The 17,760-nt window shown below is 42.7% G+C and overlaps 1 protein-coding gene across 1 annotated transcript; it reads right to left on the reverse strand.

The window, feature by feature from the left end:
- Positions 1–1,240: 1,240 nt before the first annotated feature.
- rogdi (rogdi atypical leucine zipper) lies at positions 1,241–16,422 on the reverse strand. Its single transcript, XM_039825914.1, has 11 exons — positions 16,211–16,422; positions 12,677–12,748; positions 10,498–10,580; positions 9,581–9,635; positions 9,407–9,487; positions 7,325–7,420; positions 6,172–6,270; positions 5,244–5,357; positions 5,113–5,162; positions 4,205–4,331; positions 1,241–3,017 (listed from the first exon to the last, which is right to left on the reverse strand). The coding sequence occupies exons 1-11, from the start codon at positions 16,283–16,285 to the stop codon at positions 2,976–2,978; spliced, it is 894 nt and encodes a 297-aa protein (XP_039681848.1). The 5' UTR covers positions 16,286–16,422; the 3' UTR covers positions 1,241–2,975.
- Positions 16,423–17,760: the final 1,338 nt, after the last annotated feature.

A 17,760-nucleotide genomic window follows, 5' to 3' on the forward strand; every position in this document is an offset into this window, starting at 1 on the left:
TCATTAAACCCAAATTTATTGGATATGGTGTTGCATTGTAAATGCTCAGAATTTTCATTTCTCACACGACCATCTTGATGACATGAACGCTACCAATAAGCGGTAAACATGGGAATCCCTCCCATCCATCTCATATGAGGTGAACATACTTTAACTGACTTCACCCTCACCCAGCATTGAAGGCAAACCCCACAGCTTTTCCACATCAAAGTGTGTGTGTGTGTGTGTGTGTGTGTGTGTGTGTGTGTGTGTGTGTGTGTGTGTGTGTGTGTGTGTGTGTGTGTGTGGGGAAGGGAAGACACTGGATCTGGTCCTAACAGATGATACTGTACTGTCAGTGAATGAGGATGCTTGTATACCCGAAAACATCACAGTGGGACATGTTTTCCTAATACTACTGCATCCCCTCACAGCTAAGACCCCCAACAAAACTTGTTGCCTTCTCTTTGCATTTCCCATATACTGTGCATCAAAGTGGAATGGAAGTAAAGTGAGCATTATTAAGGAATTAGTGAAACTTAAAATAAATTCTCGGGGGGGGGGGTTTGCCTCCTAAAAAGGAGGTGAGGAGTGTCATCTAGAGCAGTGGTTCTGAAACTTAGTACCCCCACTTAGTGTATGTATATATATATAATTTATTTTTTTTGTTCAAAGTTTTTGTTCCTTTTTAAGGTTTTTGTCGCGGTATCAATGTTTTTGTCGCTTTTTCCGACATTATGCCAATTTTTTCGCCTTTTTTGGACAATGTTTGGCGTCGCCTTTTTTGAGTTTTTGCCACTTGTTTCTGAAATGTGTCGCCTTTTGACATTTTGTCGCTTTTTTCCCCCCAGAGTTTTTTTTTTTGGTTTTTGTCGCTTTTTTAACAACAACTAGATGTTTTTGCTGCTTTTTTCTCAAAAACTGCAATAGAGGTAGAAAAATCCTAAATTTTAGTTCCTAATATAGGCCCAAAAACCACTCTTACACATCCCATAATGCAACTCAATGTGTTTTGTTCCAGTAAATGCCCACTTCTTTCAAATGCACTTCCAGGTCGAACACAGACTTCTTATTAGAAACGTCCAGGGCTCCCAACACAAAGGGAGGGAGTTTTCAAACCTGCGTTGTTGAGTCCAGACTCGGCCTGGCCAAATCTGAACGCAGCACTCGTACGGACCACACCGCTGTTTAGAAGAAACCGTCTGCTCACAAATGGATTCAAGCCCTTAGTTTGTGGTGGGAATGTGATCCGACCTCAATCGGACGCAATTTAAAAGGCGGACTCTGCAAATGGGAGCTAAATGGCTCCCGGAGCCAGGTGAGCTTTGCATTCTGGGATGTGAATGATCAAAATCAACCGTTGTTAACAGCTGGCTGGAGAATGGATGGAAGTCTGCCCGGGACTAGCAACCGAGCACGTTGCCTTTCGCTATTTGGGCAGACCGGAGCTTCTTCCTTCTAGGCGGGACTGGGGGCATCGAGAACCGGTTACAACCGGTTACAACTTGGAATCGTTTCAAAAGTTAGGATTCCAATGGAATCGTTTCTTTATGGCAATCGTTTCAAATCCGATCATCGGTTCCAAATTTAACACGCACCAGTTTTGGTTTCGGCAGCGACCGCCGTACTTCCAGGGGCTTGTTGTGTTGCAGCTATGGAGCACAGTAAGCAGCGCTCTGAAGTCTTTATTTTACGTTGGAAAAAAATAAAATAAAAATCACAATTGAAACAAAATAAAATGTTCCTCTTTTCTGTGAAATAAGCACGTGACCCGTTTCAACTCCACCCATCGAAGAATCGGAATCGAGAATCGATATTAACGCCGCCTTCACACTGGCAGTTGAAATCAGCTCCGATACGGCTGCGAAACGCCGGTGCTGACCGTTACCAGTGAAGGTAACGGTCAGCACCGGCTAAACGCGACAAGCTGCTCCCTGAATGCTGTGATCTAGGGCCACGGTATCTAAGGCAACGCCAGTGAACGTGCTCCGCTTCAGTCTAGTTCACAGTCATGCAAGAAAACTTGCTCGGTGTCGATCTGTTCACAGTTGGTAGAGCGGGCGCACGTGCAGAGGTTAACGCCTTGGCGCAGAAGGTCCAGGGTTCGAATCCGACCAATCAGAATTGGAATCGGAATTGTTCAAAATCAAAAAAAAACGACGTCCAACCCTACTCCTAGGTTCACTTTTTGACTCCCGCTCCAGACATTTCTAACCAATGAGCGGTGAGAATGTTCTCACATGACTAGGCAAAAACTGCTGAAATGCCCTTTTAAAGAAAGTACAATTATATTGTTAGGGAATGCAAAAAAATGAAAAAAAAACTCTAAAAAACAGCTGTGTGGGAACTCAAAAGTATTTAAAAAAAACAACAAAAAACAGTGAAGAAAAAAAAAAAAAAAAAACAGTGACCACTACAACCTCTTATTACTGCTTAGTCTTCCAGCCCTGAGTGCACAAATTAGTGTTCCACACAACAACCCAGTTCACAGGAGAACTTAATAAGAACCAGACAAATACTCCGTCAAATACTAAGTTGCCTAAATGTAACAAATAATAAAAAAAATAAATTGTAATAACAGATCAGCAACAATCACATTCAATTCATTGAGACGACACACACACACACACACACACACACACACACACACACACACACACACACACACACACACACACACACACACACACACACACACACACACACACACACACACACACACACACACACACACACACACACACACACACACGTCAGCTGGGCTAACACAACTGGGCGTATTGATATCTGTTGGGGTTTAATTGGCTACTTCAGCTAATCATGCAACACTTGAAACTGAATGAGTGCATGATAGATATAGATATAGATATATATATCTATATATCTATATATATATAGATAGATAGATATAAAAGCTCCCCAGGATGTCCCTTACACTTGTGTGGTTAGTTTGGGTGTGACCAGTCTCTGGAGGATGGACAGGAGGGGGGGGGGGGTTAGAAGGCTCTGTAATTCCAGAAGCTGGAGAAGACAGAAATCTGCAGGGATGGGAGGACAGAGGAGCAAAGTTAGATTCGTACACAACTACACATGGAAAGTTAATTATCCTTAATAAACTCCTGTGTAGCCATATACTGCGTTTCAGGCCAATTATAGTAGCCTCCAAATCGTCACTTCACAAGCTCGGACAATGACCAGATCCCTGGACATTAGCAGCAGCATTAAATATCTAAGAACTGGGATTAAATGGCGACAGTTGATATGTCAGTCAACGTTAGTTTTTTTTTTTTTTAACCAGCGAAGGTAACGGTCAGCACCGGCTAAACGCGACAAGCTGCTCCCTGAATGCTGTGATCTAGGGCCACGGTATCTAAGGCAACGCCTGTGAACGTGCTCCGCTTCAGTCTAGTTCACAGTCATGCAAGAAAACTTGCTCGGTGTCGATCTGTTCACAGTTGGTGGAGCGGGCGCACGTGCAGAGGTTAACGCCTTGGCGCAGAAGGTCCAGGGTTCGAATCCGACCTGTGACGGTTTTCCTGCATGTCTCTCCCCCCCTCTCCCCCCTCTCACATCTCAGCTTTGGTATCCAATAAAGGCAGAAATGCCCAAAAATGTAAAAAATAGAAAAATCTGAACCGTGCTAACCACCTGATGCTAGAGGATAGGCGGTAACACTTTACCTGAAGGTATCTACATAAGAGTGACATAACGGTGTCATGAACACATGACACTGTTATGTCACATGAACCCTAACTTGTCATGACAAAAACCGAATGACACTTAATGACAGAAGCGTGATGTCATAAACGTTTATGACTTGTATATAATGTTTATGACACGTTCATGACAGTGTCATGTCACTCTTATGTAGATACCTTCAAGTAAAGTGTAACCGGATAGGCTAACTGCTACAGCTATAAAGGCTACAATGCTGTTTTTCAAGATTATTTTTTGGGTCTTTTCCCTTTATTATGGAGTGACAGTGGATAGACATGAAAGGGGGGAGAGAGATGGGGGATGACACGCAGCAAAAGGCAGCAGGTCGGACTCGAACCCGCGCCCCTGCTGGACTGAGCCAACATGGGGCGCACGCTCTTACTGGGTGAGCTAGAGGCCGCCAATACCCTGCTGTTCCCTGACGTTCATTTGTATGTAAAAGTTCTGCGCTCCGTCACCTCAGTGTTCATGGCGCGAGAATGTACTGTATGTTCAGAGAGAGCCGCACCTTGTCCTTGAGCTGCTGACAGAGCTGCAGCGAGATGGTGAAGAACACCAGCGTGTCGTTGAGCCACGGCACCACACACTCCACCTTGTGGACGTGGCTCACCTCAAAGCGGTTGTTGTTGAGCTCGCTGTGGAGGAAATTGTTCACAGCAAACAGCAGAGAGAGCAGAGAGAGATTAGAAAGGGGAGCTTAAAATGTTCTGTACTCGACATTCAGAACGTTTATACAGCCGCAAACTAATATTAGCTATGTAAAGATATGGTGGCGTAATGGCATCCTGGGCGGAGAGTGAAGTCACACTCCATCTGTGTGTTGTAATCCGAGCAGCCATTCATGGCTAAAGGTTTCAAGTAAAACATCTTTAAAAGATACACTAAATGTGGTACGGTCCCTAACAGAGCCTTGCCCTGAAATCAGATTTTTTTATGCCAGTGAAATATTATTCCATTCAGTATGATCAGTACGTTTGTATGTATTAATGGTATGCATTATCTCCTTTAAAAGGTGCAGTAGGTAAGACTTATAAAACTAACTTTCTGTCATATTTGCTGAAACTGACCCTATGTTCCATAAGCACTACATGGAAAAAAAAATCCAGCTTCTATGGCACCACCTACAGCCTGTAGTGTGAGTTGCAAAAATCCACAGCTCCCTGTTCAGATGCACCAATCAGGGCCGGGGTCTAACTGCGTGTCAATCACTGCTCATGCACACACATTTATTCTCCCTTGTGGGGGGGAGGGGCTTAGGAGACCGTTTTGGGGCTTTAGCAGAAAGGGGGAGGGACTGAGAAGTTGTCGATGTTCACATTTTTTGCCTAAGTCCTGGATCCCACCTTTAAAATTGTTAATGTATAGTGCCAAGGAAGCTAAGCGAGAAAGCTAGAAAGAAGGAAAGAAAGGACTTACAACATTGCTCCTGGGTTGTGCAACACTGAGCTCCCAGCTGGCTTGAAATTCTACCAACATGAGAGAGAAAACATTAAGACAGGAGTCACATGATGCTGTGTGAGGCTTCACAGAGTGTTGCAGGTTCTGACCTTAGTGGTGTTGGGAGGCAGCACATGAAGCTGGTACACAGTCAGGCACAGTTTGCTTAAGTTGATGTAAAAGTTCACCATCACATCCCCAGGCATGGGAGGAGTGAACATTTTCTGGTGATGGAAGGAGACAGACAGAAAGGGTGAACCAGAGGAAGGAGGGCAATATGGAATAACAGTACAGTACAGTAAGCTCTCATGCGACTTTAAATAAAACGTTTTGTCTTTAGGTGTGTGTGTGATGTAGTTTGTCCACCAGAGAGCACCGACAAGTTTATTTTCTAACTGTAAAATGTGCCCCTCAGTACTTACACTACACGGCCCAAACTACGTGGACACGCTAATGTTGCAGTTGGCCGTAAGGGATAGGTTACATTGCTGCTCGGTTCGCGCCGGCCCGTCTGGACCAAAGTTTAGGGCTGCTCCCTCTTAGGCGATTAGTCGACTAATCGGTCATTTTGGTCTTAGTCAACTTAGATTTCTTTAGTCGATTAGTCAGGTTGTATGCTTTTTTTCATGCTGAATGACTTATTTCCAAGAAATGTACGAGCACATCTCTGGTAAACACAAGAATTAAAGTGGTGCTTTTGCATGACTCTTTGCGGAGAAACTCAGATTTACAGATCTGTCGATTAAATCAACTAATCGATTAGTAGATACAATTGAATGAGTGTTAGTCGACTAAGAACTTCAATCGAGCACAGCCCTACCAAAGCTAAAGATTTTTGTCACGTGAAAAAAAAAAAAACGAAATTACCCTTTAAAGCTGTGTGTGTGTGTGTGTGTGTGTGTGTGTGTGTGTGTGTGTGTGTGTGTGTGTGTGTGTGTGTGTGTGTGTGTGTGTGTGTGTGTGTGCGCGCGCGTGTGTGTGTATGTGTGTGCGTGTGTATGTGTGCGCGTGTGGTTGTGTGTGTAATGTGGACTGTACCATCAGACCACTGGTGGCCAGCTCCGGCAGCGTCATGGAGGCCGGGGTGGTGAGGCGGTTGCGTGCTCTCGTCAGCTGAAGCATCACCGCATCCATGAGCTACGGCAGGAACAGAGACACAGTAACAGACTGGGAGGTCAGCCACGTTCAGCTCTGCACTAGTCTACATCAACGACCTTTCACTTACGGGATAATAATACAGTTAGAAGAGAACCTGAGTACCGAAGCAGAGATGACTAATTTGATGAGGACTACATAGTTTTGCCAATAGTGATGACTATTTTTTTGTACTCCTAATTTAATTGAATCGTTTTTTTTGGTTAATGATTAATGCTTTGTTTTTATTGATGAGGATAAATGTTCTATTGTCAATTTTATGTTCATAAAAAAAAATAAGAAATGTGTTATGATAATAAAGAGGTGTGGTTTACTTCATAGTCTGTGTACCTGAGCACTAGTACATTATCTGGGTCACATAACAGTGATATAGGCGGGAAAAAAGCATCCTGGAATTCATTCAAAACTTGAATTGGTTTGAAAAAGTAATAAATAAATAAATAAATATTTCTTAAAATTTAACTGAAAGAGACAATTATATTTCCGGGGAATTACTGGAAGTGTTGAGTCTTTGTAAACGAGTGTGGTCTAGACCTACTCTATCTGTAAAGAGTCTTGAGATAACTCGTTATGATTTGATACTATAAATAAAATAAAATTGAATTTTATGGTTTATTGCAATTATCTCTGAGACAATTCATTGACCAGCAACATTTGGAATTGTTACAGCTCTACGGATGTCCCTCACCTTCCGCTTTCTTTGTGTTGGCATTCTAAACTCCGGTCGGAACCGACAATCAAATTATATTTATCTTTAAATAGATTCTCATCACGCATTAGACAGCCATTTTAATTCCAGAGCTCGCCTCCCTACATGCACACGTTCCACCAAAACAAGTTCCTTCCCGAGGCTATTTTGCCTCGGGAGCTTAGCGCCAGCCATGACGGCAAGTAAACCAGAGCATGTTTTTCTCCCATCCAGGAATGCTGTGTGGACTAGCCAGACCCTGTTCCGCAGTGCTGAGGAGGAGTGTCTGGAAATGCGAAACTAGCTCTGTACTGACTGGGAAAGGACATAGTTGCCGTGACGACATACCTTATTAACCTCAGCCCCTGTCTTGAAGTGGTAGCTGTCATCACGGCTGCTAAGTAACTGCAGGGCCTGGGTCACATGGTTCCTGGCATCCTGAATCTGAGGGATGAACCGAGACAAGAGAGGTGGAACTGTGAGATTAAGGCAGGATTTAAGACTTTATATTACAGATGGTCCCATAACATTTTTGGCTTCAGATACCAATACCTGAACTTGTGTATCAGTCGAGTACCGATCCCATACCAGTGGGTCATATATTTGATTTTGTTTTAACAGATGTGTATCACTGTAGGGGTGTGAATGTGGAACTGTGTCAATGTGATCAGGGCGTTCCTGAAAAAGAGAGGTTGCCTCACAGTGAACCTTCCCTGAATAAATAAAAAGGTTAAAAAAGCTGGCCACCAACTAACATCATCAGCTAACAACAACCAGCGACCAACATGTTGAAGCTGCAGTGGGTAGAATGCAAAAGAAAACACGCCACAATTTAAATAAATAGAGACAGACCCAGTAACAAGTTAATAAAGCTATTGGTATGCACAGCTGCAGAGGTTGTTGAGCTAATGCTATTAAGAACTTCCACACAGGGAGTGCTTGGATTTGTAGGATGAGACGGAAAATTCGGTTTGATATATACACAATTTCTAATGTAATGATTACACTGCATCATAGCCTATTTACAACTATGTAAACCACATACTATTTTTTTTTTTTTTTTTTAAACTCCAGAGGAAGTCGCTAAACCTCTGAGTGTTCGTGTCAGCTAAGCTTATCTGCTGTGGGTTTTAACAAACTCTACTCAGAGGATGTCAGAACACTAACTTGCCTATAATCAGCTGTAAAAATAAAAAAATAATAATATATATATATATATAGACTAAACGGCTGAAAGAACTTCTCCTACAGCTACAGATTTAATATTTTAAAGTAACATTTGAGGACAACCCACGTGTATAGTTAATACATGGCTGGGACCACCACTGATGGTGAAATGCATTTAAATGTTGACGTGGTATTACTCGGTCAAAATGTCCATTGCGGTGGAAAAAACTCATGAGAGATTTTGTTTTTGACTATCCTCACAGCTATAACCAGACGTCACAGGGTGTAGCATTACACACTAACACAGGGGTCTCCCTGCCGTTATAAGGTTTAGGTGCAGCACCTATAAGCCCAATGAATGGAACTAAAAGACTTTTTGTCCTAATGATTTCAGTTGGACTCCTTCAGCAAGTTTAGTCTTTAAGCTTTTTGAGTGTTATTCATGTATTATCTGCTCTAGCTTTTCCAACGTTTCAGACACAGATATGGTGATAATAACGGTCCACAGTGATGTGGAAAAGAGACGCAAAACTACCACAAAGAGACACAAACTGACTGTAAAGAGACGCCAAATGACCAGAGACACAAAACAACCCGAAAGCAAACAAAAATTACCAAAAAGATACACAACACGATTACAAAGAGACGCAAAAAAAATAAAATAAAAAAAAAAATACAAAGAGACAAAATGTATAGGGGAAATTGCATTTTTTTTTTATTGGAAAACTTTTTTTTTTTGAGGAAGGACGCCTAACACCCCTGCCAAATACGCGCACCTAAAGGCTGTTTTATGCTTCTGCGTCAACTCCACGCCGTAGCTACGCCGCCGCTCCTACGCCGTCGTGACCCTTTCGGAGTTCTGCGCCGGGTTTACAACTGCCCACAAAGTACTGGCGAAGTGCTAATTTCAAAACGTAACTGACGTACAGACACTTTACAAACGGATAACCCTGTCACTCTAACCACAATATGTCCGAGTTTATTTGCAAAGCTTATGTCAGCTTATGTCATGTTAGCATGTTGCTACTCCCCACAGTAGGCTGCTTGAAACACCGACTAGAAACACACAGGACGAGTTGACCAATCACGGTCCTTGTAACTTCGCCTCGAGGTGCACGTCGAGCTATGGCGGAGGGCTCGGAGGGGGGGTTCGCGGCGACGCAGAGGGGCCTGCGGGAGCACGCCGTTGAACCAACGCAGAAGCATAAATCAGCCTTAAGTCGTCCACAAACTGAAAGGAAAAACCACTGCGAGATACTGCACCTGCTGCAGTTTCCACAGCTTGTCCTCTCTGAACTGGAAGTGCAACACTTGGCTGCTCTTTGCAACCTTCAGGTTTATGTCCTGTTAAAAAAAAAACACAAAACACATTAACAAGGCACGCGTTTAGCTTAAATAAAATGGAATTTAGCCCCGATGAAAACCAGCCAAACTCACAGCCTGAGTAAGAGCCTCTCCCTGCAGAGTCAGCACCCCCTTCACTTGATCCATGCTGCAAGACAACACATCCATTTGATCCAAACATCACCAAATGGAACAATAGGAAACAGGTAAGGGCAAGGGGAAGGTGTTATGGTGTGTGAAGGAGGGCACCTGATATGAAAGATTACAACATGAAGGAAATGACTAACCATGCATTCAGTGTCTCAGCATATTTCAAACTAGGGCTGCACTATTGTATAGGAGGGAAACATGAGATATGGGATATGCGGTAACGTTGTTGAATAAGGCGATAACGATGTAACTCGCGATAAATAAACTGATGTTAAAGTGTACTCAGTTGTGCTGCTCTCAGTATTCTGCTAAAATACACTTGTTGGATTTAAAATAAATGAAAAGGAAATCATTTCCAACGGCTTTTTATTGAAAAAATTAAACATTGAATTGGATATAAAAGGAACCACTTAAAAAAAAGAATGAGTTACATTTTAAAGTGCAGTTTTCTGCTGATATTTTCTTACAACTAACACAAAAAAACAACAACCTCTGAGTGGCTTTCGTGATATATTTATTGCACCAGATGATATTGCGATTTCAAACCAGCTATCACGAGCATCTGACAGCCACTTCCTCCACAGGAAGACATAGAAAACTGCACTACAAAATGTAACTGTCACTTTTTTTCCAGTGCTGCCAATGTTACATTTAATTCAGTGTTCAATTTGTTTAATGAAAAAGAATGCTGGAAATGATTTCCTTTGCAGCAGAACGGAGTACACTTTGATATCGGTTTACTTATTACTTACTTATTACTAAGTAATGGCGTTCTCACGACTTTCAACAGCGTTATCGCACATTTTCCTCGTATCGTGCAGCCCTAGTTTCTAACAAAATGGTCAGAGGTGGAGTATTACGTTGAGCTGCCGAGAATGAAGTTTTCCTGTTTGAGCTGAGTCTCCAGGCCCGGCGTCGGCGTGGAGAAACGTCTCGATGCCTCCTGTTGATGGCAGAGCAGACTTACTGTTAGAATCAAATCTTAAAAATGGCATAGTGAGGGATGCTGGGCGGATCATTGGTGTGTCCCACTGCCCCTCAGTCACTGGACATTTACCAAACCCACCTCAACCAGCTTTGTGGGGGACCCCAGCCCCCTCCCCCCTTCACACAGCCTCTTCTGTCTCCTGCCATCTGGGAGAAGGTACCGGAGCATCCGAGCCTGTTCCACCAGACTGGCAAACAGCTTCATTCACCCAGGCAGTCAGGAAGCTCAACACCCTCCCCTCTCTCCCTCCCCTCCCCTCTGCCCACAACAACTCTGGACTTTGACCCTTTTAATTTACACTGTTCAAAATGTATTACCTTTTTCTTTTTCTTTTTTTTTTTATAAATTGTATATATTACTTTCTTTATCTTATTTGTACATATTATCTTTATTTCATATATTACTTATCCTTTTTATCTTTACTTGTATACAGTATATTAATTGTCTTTTATAATAATAGTGCAGTGCCCGTTGAAAATGTGCCCGTTTGGAACGGGCTGATTGCTTGGCCTGTGGTATTGCTGCTTGTAGAATTCATCAAGATGACTTACAGAAGGACCCCAAACCACTTCATATGCAACTCCCCTGTAGGCTATACCCTACTACTAACTTAGTGATTTACCTGACAGAGAACGTTGCAGAGTTAGAATGTAATCACAAAATGATATTACATACAAATGTGGAGTAATCAGACATTAGCGTCATGGACTCATGGGAGTGCGCTACCCACCCGGCCCGTTATGAGAGCTAAACAGCACATATCTGCGTTAATCAACCACCAGAACTGGACTGTGTGTGTGCGCGCAGAGAGAGAGAGAGAGAGAGAGAGAGAGAGAGAGAAAAAAAAAAAAAAAAAAAAAAAAAAAAAAAAAAAAAAAAAAAAAAAAAAAAAAAGAAAGAGAGAGAGAGTTGTCCCGTGTCGTATGATCGTTAACGAATTTAACATTTCAGCAGAGGTGTTCATTTCCATACAGGTTTAGTGGCTTGACAGTTAAAAGGTGCTGTAGGTAGGAGTGTGAAGATCCAGGACTTAGCCAAAGAATTTGAACATAGACAACTTCTCAGTCCCTCCCCCCCTTTCTGCTAAAGCCCTGAATAAAGAATGAATGCATGTGCCTGAGGAGTGATTGACACGCACTTAGACACTGGCCCTGATTGGTGCATCTGAACAGGGAGCGGTGGATGTGGTGCCAGAGGAGCTGGATTTTATTTATTTTTATTACCTGCTTCATGTAGTTCTACTGGAACATAGGGTCAGTTTCAGCAAATATGACACAAAGTTAGTTTTATAAGTCTTACCTACTGCATCTTTAACAGTGAAGTAGGGGATTTGATTCGCAGGGGGTATTTTGGCGACGGTAACGTTATTAGTTAGCAGTAGTCTTAATTAACCCAGAGTGAGTCTGATGAAAACTGCTGCGTCTGCCTGGTTTAGCTCTGAGATTTTCCTGCATTGCACAGCGCTGTGAAGGAATAATCTCAGAGTTTACTTTATATTCTGCCTCTGGTTAGAAATGGTGAATGTAGGCTACAGCTCACAGCAACTTAATACTATATAGTGTCTGGCTTTTTTTTTTTATATGTTTAGTGTTAGCAAATGGCTTTTTGTTGAGTTTCCTCTTAGCAAAAAAAAAATAGACACAGAAAAGCGTAGCGGCTTTTTTTCCCGCCAACCTTATTCCACACAGCAGTCGCGATGTTCCTTTCAGCTCGTGCTCCAGGAAAGTGAAGGAAAGGTAAATTTCCAGCAACCATGTAGCCAACGTTGGAAGCAGGAAAAGAGTCAAAGTCAGCATTGCAAAACCAGCCATTATGCATGACATGCCTTTTTTCTACCCATCAATATGATTGTATCTAAAAAGCTAAAAAGGTGTCGGAACTAATCTATTAATCAAATAGTTCTGCGCAAGGAGCATGTAATTAGTAAACCTTTATTTCTATTGCACCTTTCACAATGGTTAAAACATGCCCTGTCCCACAAGTAGACATATCTTGATGTGTAGAACTGGTGGAATGGCCCTTTAATATGCACATGAAAGCTGAACTTTTACCTTGAGGACATCCTGGAGCTGCTTCAGGACAGCATGCACTTCTTCTTTAAGCAGCCAGTTGAATTCCTCCTCCTACCAAAAAGTAAAAAGAAACATTAAACTAAACAAATACAGGACAATAAGCAACGACAACACCTGCACCATATATTTTAGACTAACCATTCATTACGGTTTCTATTCCTTTTTGACATTGACTTATAAATCCCTACACTGTAAAAAATAAATAAATAAGATTCTGTTAAACACATTACTGTACATCCCTCTACAATTTACTTTACTGCTTTTTGCACTTCTGGTTTGTCTAGTATCTGCACTGTTGAATCAAATCTAGTCCAATCAAAACCATTATGTCAGCGGGTGACTTCTGCTTTTCCTTCCTATGCTGTCTGTAGCTTTAAATGCTATTGAGGAGGAGAGTGGGGGGGGGGAGGGCAAGGTGGAGGGTTGGGGTGTGGCCTTGACCAACTGCGCCATGATGTCTCTCTCTCATGGGTGGGCCAAATTCTCTGGGTGGGCAAAGCAGAGAAAGGGGAGGTAACCTTGCTCCTTATGACCTCATAAGGAGACCCCGGACTGTTGAGCAACTGAAGTCGTACATCAAGCAAGAATGGGAATGAATTCCACCTACAAAGCTTCAACAATTAGTGTCCTCTGTTCCCAAATGCTTATTGAGTGTTAAAAGGAAAGGTGATGTAACACGGTGGTAAACATGCCCCTGTCCCAGCTTTTTTGGAATGTGTTGCAGGCATCAATTTCAAAATTAGTGAATATTTGCAAAAACAAACAATAAAATTTATCAGTTTGAACATTAAATATCTTGTCTCTGTAGTGTATTCAATTGAATATAGGTTGGAAAAGGATGTGCAAATCATCGTATTCTGTTTTTATTTACGTTTTACACAACGTCCCAACTTCATTGGAATTTGGATATGAATATCCGTTCATTTTCCTCCATCTGGCCCAATTTAGCTGCAACGGACTCCTTGGACTGAAAGTGTTGAATATCCCTGTTCTATGGACACTCAGGTGCCAGTTTATTAGGTGCACATATAGCTAAAAATAACACTGTACAACACAACAGCAATAAACAAACGGTCCCGTTTTTGTTCAGACTGGTTGAGAGAGGTGTTAAGCCCCTCCCCCCACAAGGGAGAATGAATGCGTGTGCATGAGCAGCGATTGACACGCAGTTAGATTCAGGCCAGCTGACAGTCTTGCCTGGGCCCGGGACGAGATAAGCTTAGATGGGCCCCCCGCGCCCAGATCTCTCCTTTTTCCTTGCTCTTCCTTTCCCCTGCTCTTCCTCTCCTGTTCCTCTCCTCTCCTGTTCATCTCCTGTACCTCTCCTCTGCTCTTCCTCTCCTGGTCCTCTCCTCTTCCTCTCCTGCTCCTCTCCTATGCTCTTCCTCTCCTCTGATCTTCCTCTAATCTGATCTTCCTCTCCTCTCCTCACATCTCTCACTGAAATGAATGTGATCAGTCTCTGATCCATCCTGCTCAGACTCTCCGACAGGGCAGTGGGCCCCTCCCGCATCTCTTTCTCTCTCTCACCGGTAGCCTGACTCTGTCCCTCCGTTGCGAGGCAGCGGGCCCCTCCCGCATCACTCTCTCTGTCCCCTGACAGCAGCTGGATCTCTCTCCTCTCTGTCTCATCCTCTCTGACGGAGCTACCAAACTCAACTCTTTCTGTAAAAGAGAACGTGTTGTGTCAGGCTTTTATACGAGCTAATGGACGTTAACATGAGAGCTGGCCTGTTAGCTTACGTTACATGGCTCGTAAACGTCGGCTGCGCTGTTTTTTACCTTGCTCTACGTTGACAGTTCCAGCTTCACCGTCACCACCTTTTTTTAAAAATATTTGTTTAGAAAATCTCTAAGGCCTCTATTTTCTTCTTCTCTTTTCCTTCCTTTTCTGAGCACCGGACTTGTGCTGACCGGACATTTTGAGCATACTGAACTTCAAATCTACTGAAAACAACATCAACTTTTGATAAGTGGCCAAACCATTTTTGTGTTGGGGGTGGGGGAGTTCTTGACCACTATTTCAAGGACATTTAGGAAGAAAACAAATAAAAAGCAAAACAAAAATGTAACTCAAATATTACATATTTTTTTCCACAAATGGGCCTATTTAAAAAAATGTTTTTCAATTATTCCATAATTTAATGAGGGCCCAGTTCTGGGCCCCCCCCCCCCTACTGTGGGCCCGGGACAACAGACCGGTTTGTCCCCCCCTATCGGCGGGCGTGGTTAGATTTATAAGTCTTACCTACTGCACCTTTAATCAAAGTTTGAACTTCAGAGAGTTAAAGGAGTGCTGACTCACTCAGTCAAGCCTGAAGTTCAGTGAATGTGTAGACCCAAAGTGTTCAATATTACAGAAATATATCAGACATCATGAAATAGATATGGATATAAATAAACAGACATGTGTAATGTTTAGTATATTTGTTTCACAATCACAGACATTACTACACGTCATGTATATTTGTTTACTGTGGGTTTACTTGATAATGCAGCTTTTCCTTAACGGTTTCCTCTCTTCCTATCTGTCAATTCTAGACAAACAGAGCAGATCCAGACCATGTGATTGGCTGTTGCTCTGGTCTGAATTAGCAGACAACCAATCACAGAACTGGCTCTGGCCTGTTGTGAAATAAAAAACAGACTTTGGAAAAGGACAACTGCTGAGGTAAACTCTGTTTTTGTGAAAAGTGGTATGTTGTAATAACATTTCATAATATTTAAGCGGCGTTAAATATGTTTAGAGTATTTCCCAATCCGTGGTGAGATATTTTTCTTCTGTATGAATCCATATTATTTATTTAATTAGCTAGGTCTTATATATGCATTTGACTGAACACGTTAACTCCATTGGTTAACACCAGGAGCATTTAAAACGGGAAACTTAACTTCGAAATCATTAAAAGCCTTTAACTATTAACGTTATAACCCATGTCAACTTATGACTATTTTCCAAGGCATATCATAATTGCTTAATGTCACTACGGGAGAAAATACACCAGATTTTAGAGACTTAGCTTGGAATTTGTTCGCAGGTTTGCTTTGAGTATTGTTGAATTGACAAGATTGCGTGTGATTTGCAGCAAATGCGATAAAACGTGCAAATAGGCCCTTTAGGGCAAACAGGGACTGTAAATCTCGAGAAGAGTTGACTGAGAAACTGAGTTCAGTTGGTAAGTTAACGTTAGTCAAGATAATGTGTTAAGGCCATTAAACATGCTTAGTTTATCTGGGCCCATTGTCAACATCATCACAGAATGACTGTGACAGCGCGAGCCCTGGTTACAGCACCTGCATTGTAGCGCGCGGATGCTACTGTTCCTCTCGGCTAGCAGCAGCTACACAAGCAGATACGCTACTTACGCCCAGGCTAGTTATAGCTACATTCTATTAAAATATCTGGTGTAAATGCCAACACATGTTGTATTAACCGACGGACCAGCCAGAAAAGCAGCCATACGGCCAAACAGTAATGCGTTGTTTCCCTGCCTAACGTTACTCGCAGCTTACCAACACAGCTCTTTCAACTTGACTGGCAGCAGACATCTTGGGTAGCTCGGACAGAGACCTCTGCGGGTTGAGCATGTTGTGCAGAACACAGAAGGAATGGAAACACTCTGTAAACACCTTATAAAACACTATCCTCTCCTTGGGATGAAGGTCTCTCACTTAACGTTACCTACTTGATTGGCGGAGGATATATGTTGCCTTTATGTGCTGTCGGAAACAATGCAAGCGCTCACGAAGGACCCAAAACAGTAGCAAACAGGATATAAAAATGACACTTTGGATCAAGCCACGACCTGCATGCTGGCATGTATAAACATAAAGGTCTTATAAGCATCACGTAATATATTTTCAGCTGTGTATGGTTTAGTTTAATTTTCTCCTCTGCATAAAATCAGTCGCGTGCTGCTTGCCATTTTAAGAAAAAGAAATATATGTATGCTGACTGATGCATTTTGTTATACATTCTGACTTCTTACTCCGCAGCGCTGTGGCGAAAGGCCTGTGAGATAGGCCCGGTATTGCGAGAGTAATGGAAATTCCGACCAAACCACATACCGATTGGTACGTGTGTTGCTCTTTACGAGAACCACATGAATGCAGCATTAGGCTGGTCACACGTTCACTATTAACCTGGCCTCACCCACTAGTCCTTATTTGGGCATACGACTTCCGCCCCGCGTCACACAAACATTGCCTTCCCACTGTCACTGTCATGCCAGGGGTCCGTTTATTTAACTCAGAGTTTTCACTAAACTAATATATACTATACTATAACTAATGTTTTCTTAAACGGACCGTTTCAGAAAATATACTGGATACTCCAGAGCCACAGCAGACATACAACAGGCTTAAGTAGCATACCCCGTGCCGTGCCAAGTAAACTGATCTTCACGTATAAACGCAGGAATGTCACTTCAAAGCTCAAGTCAGTCAAACTCAGTTTCCCAGAGGGCCAAACTGGAAAATGAGACTCACATCAAGGGCCAGACATGTATGAGTTTATATTGACATGCTTTTATTTAAGAGAAAAAGCCAAATATTGTGACTGTATTTTTGCATGTTTCATATACTGTAGTCTTCTCACTTACATTTGGGCCTCATAAAGCCCCGGCCAGCTAGCAGACAAGTATGTTGAAAAAAGCGTAAACAATGTAAAAAAAAAGCACCAAAGACTTTGGAAAATGCGACAAAAAGAAGGTGGGCCTGAATTTATTGTGAACCTAAATTGAAATGCGGGCCAGATCAAAACCGGCCAGTGGACGGTAAGCACGGTGACCGGCGTCAGTATTTAAAGTCTGCATAGCTTTAAATGTAGAGCAGTAGCTCACAGGGGCGCCAGCTTGGGGGGGGGGGGGCTGAGTACCCAGGGCCCTCATGTGACGAGGGCCCAAAAAGATGCGATTATATATTATATATGAATAGCTGTGGATGCGGGGAGGGGCCCCATAGAAAATGCCTTTCTACAGGGCCCAGAATGTTGTGCTAGGCACCTGCTCAGTCCGCAGGGAGTGGGGGTTGGGAACCCGAGGGTCTCTGGTTCAGGTCCCTGT

This window comes from Perca fluviatilis, chromosome 15 (assembly GCF_010015445.1).
Source record: "Perca fluviatilis chromosome 15, GENO_Pfluv_1.0, whole genome shotgun sequence".
NCBI classification, from domain to species: Eukaryota; Metazoa; Chordata; class Actinopteri; order Perciformes; family Percidae; genus Perca; species Perca fluviatilis.

Excerpts from the sequence above, each read along its gene's own strand:
- rogdi (XM_039825914.1), bottom strand. The coding sequence starts at position 16,285 with ATGCTCAACCCGCAGAGGTCTCTGTCCGAGCTACCCAAGATGTCTGCT. Across the intron at positions 12,749-16,210 it reads AAGTTGAAAGAGCTGTGTTG|GAGGAGGAATTCAACTGGCT; the intron begins GTAAGCTGCGAG and ends ACTTTTTGGTAG. Across the intron at positions 5,358-6,171 it reads TGGCCACCAGTGGTCTGATG|AAAATGTTCACTCCTCCCAT; the intron begins GTACAGTCCACA and ends TTCCATCACCAG.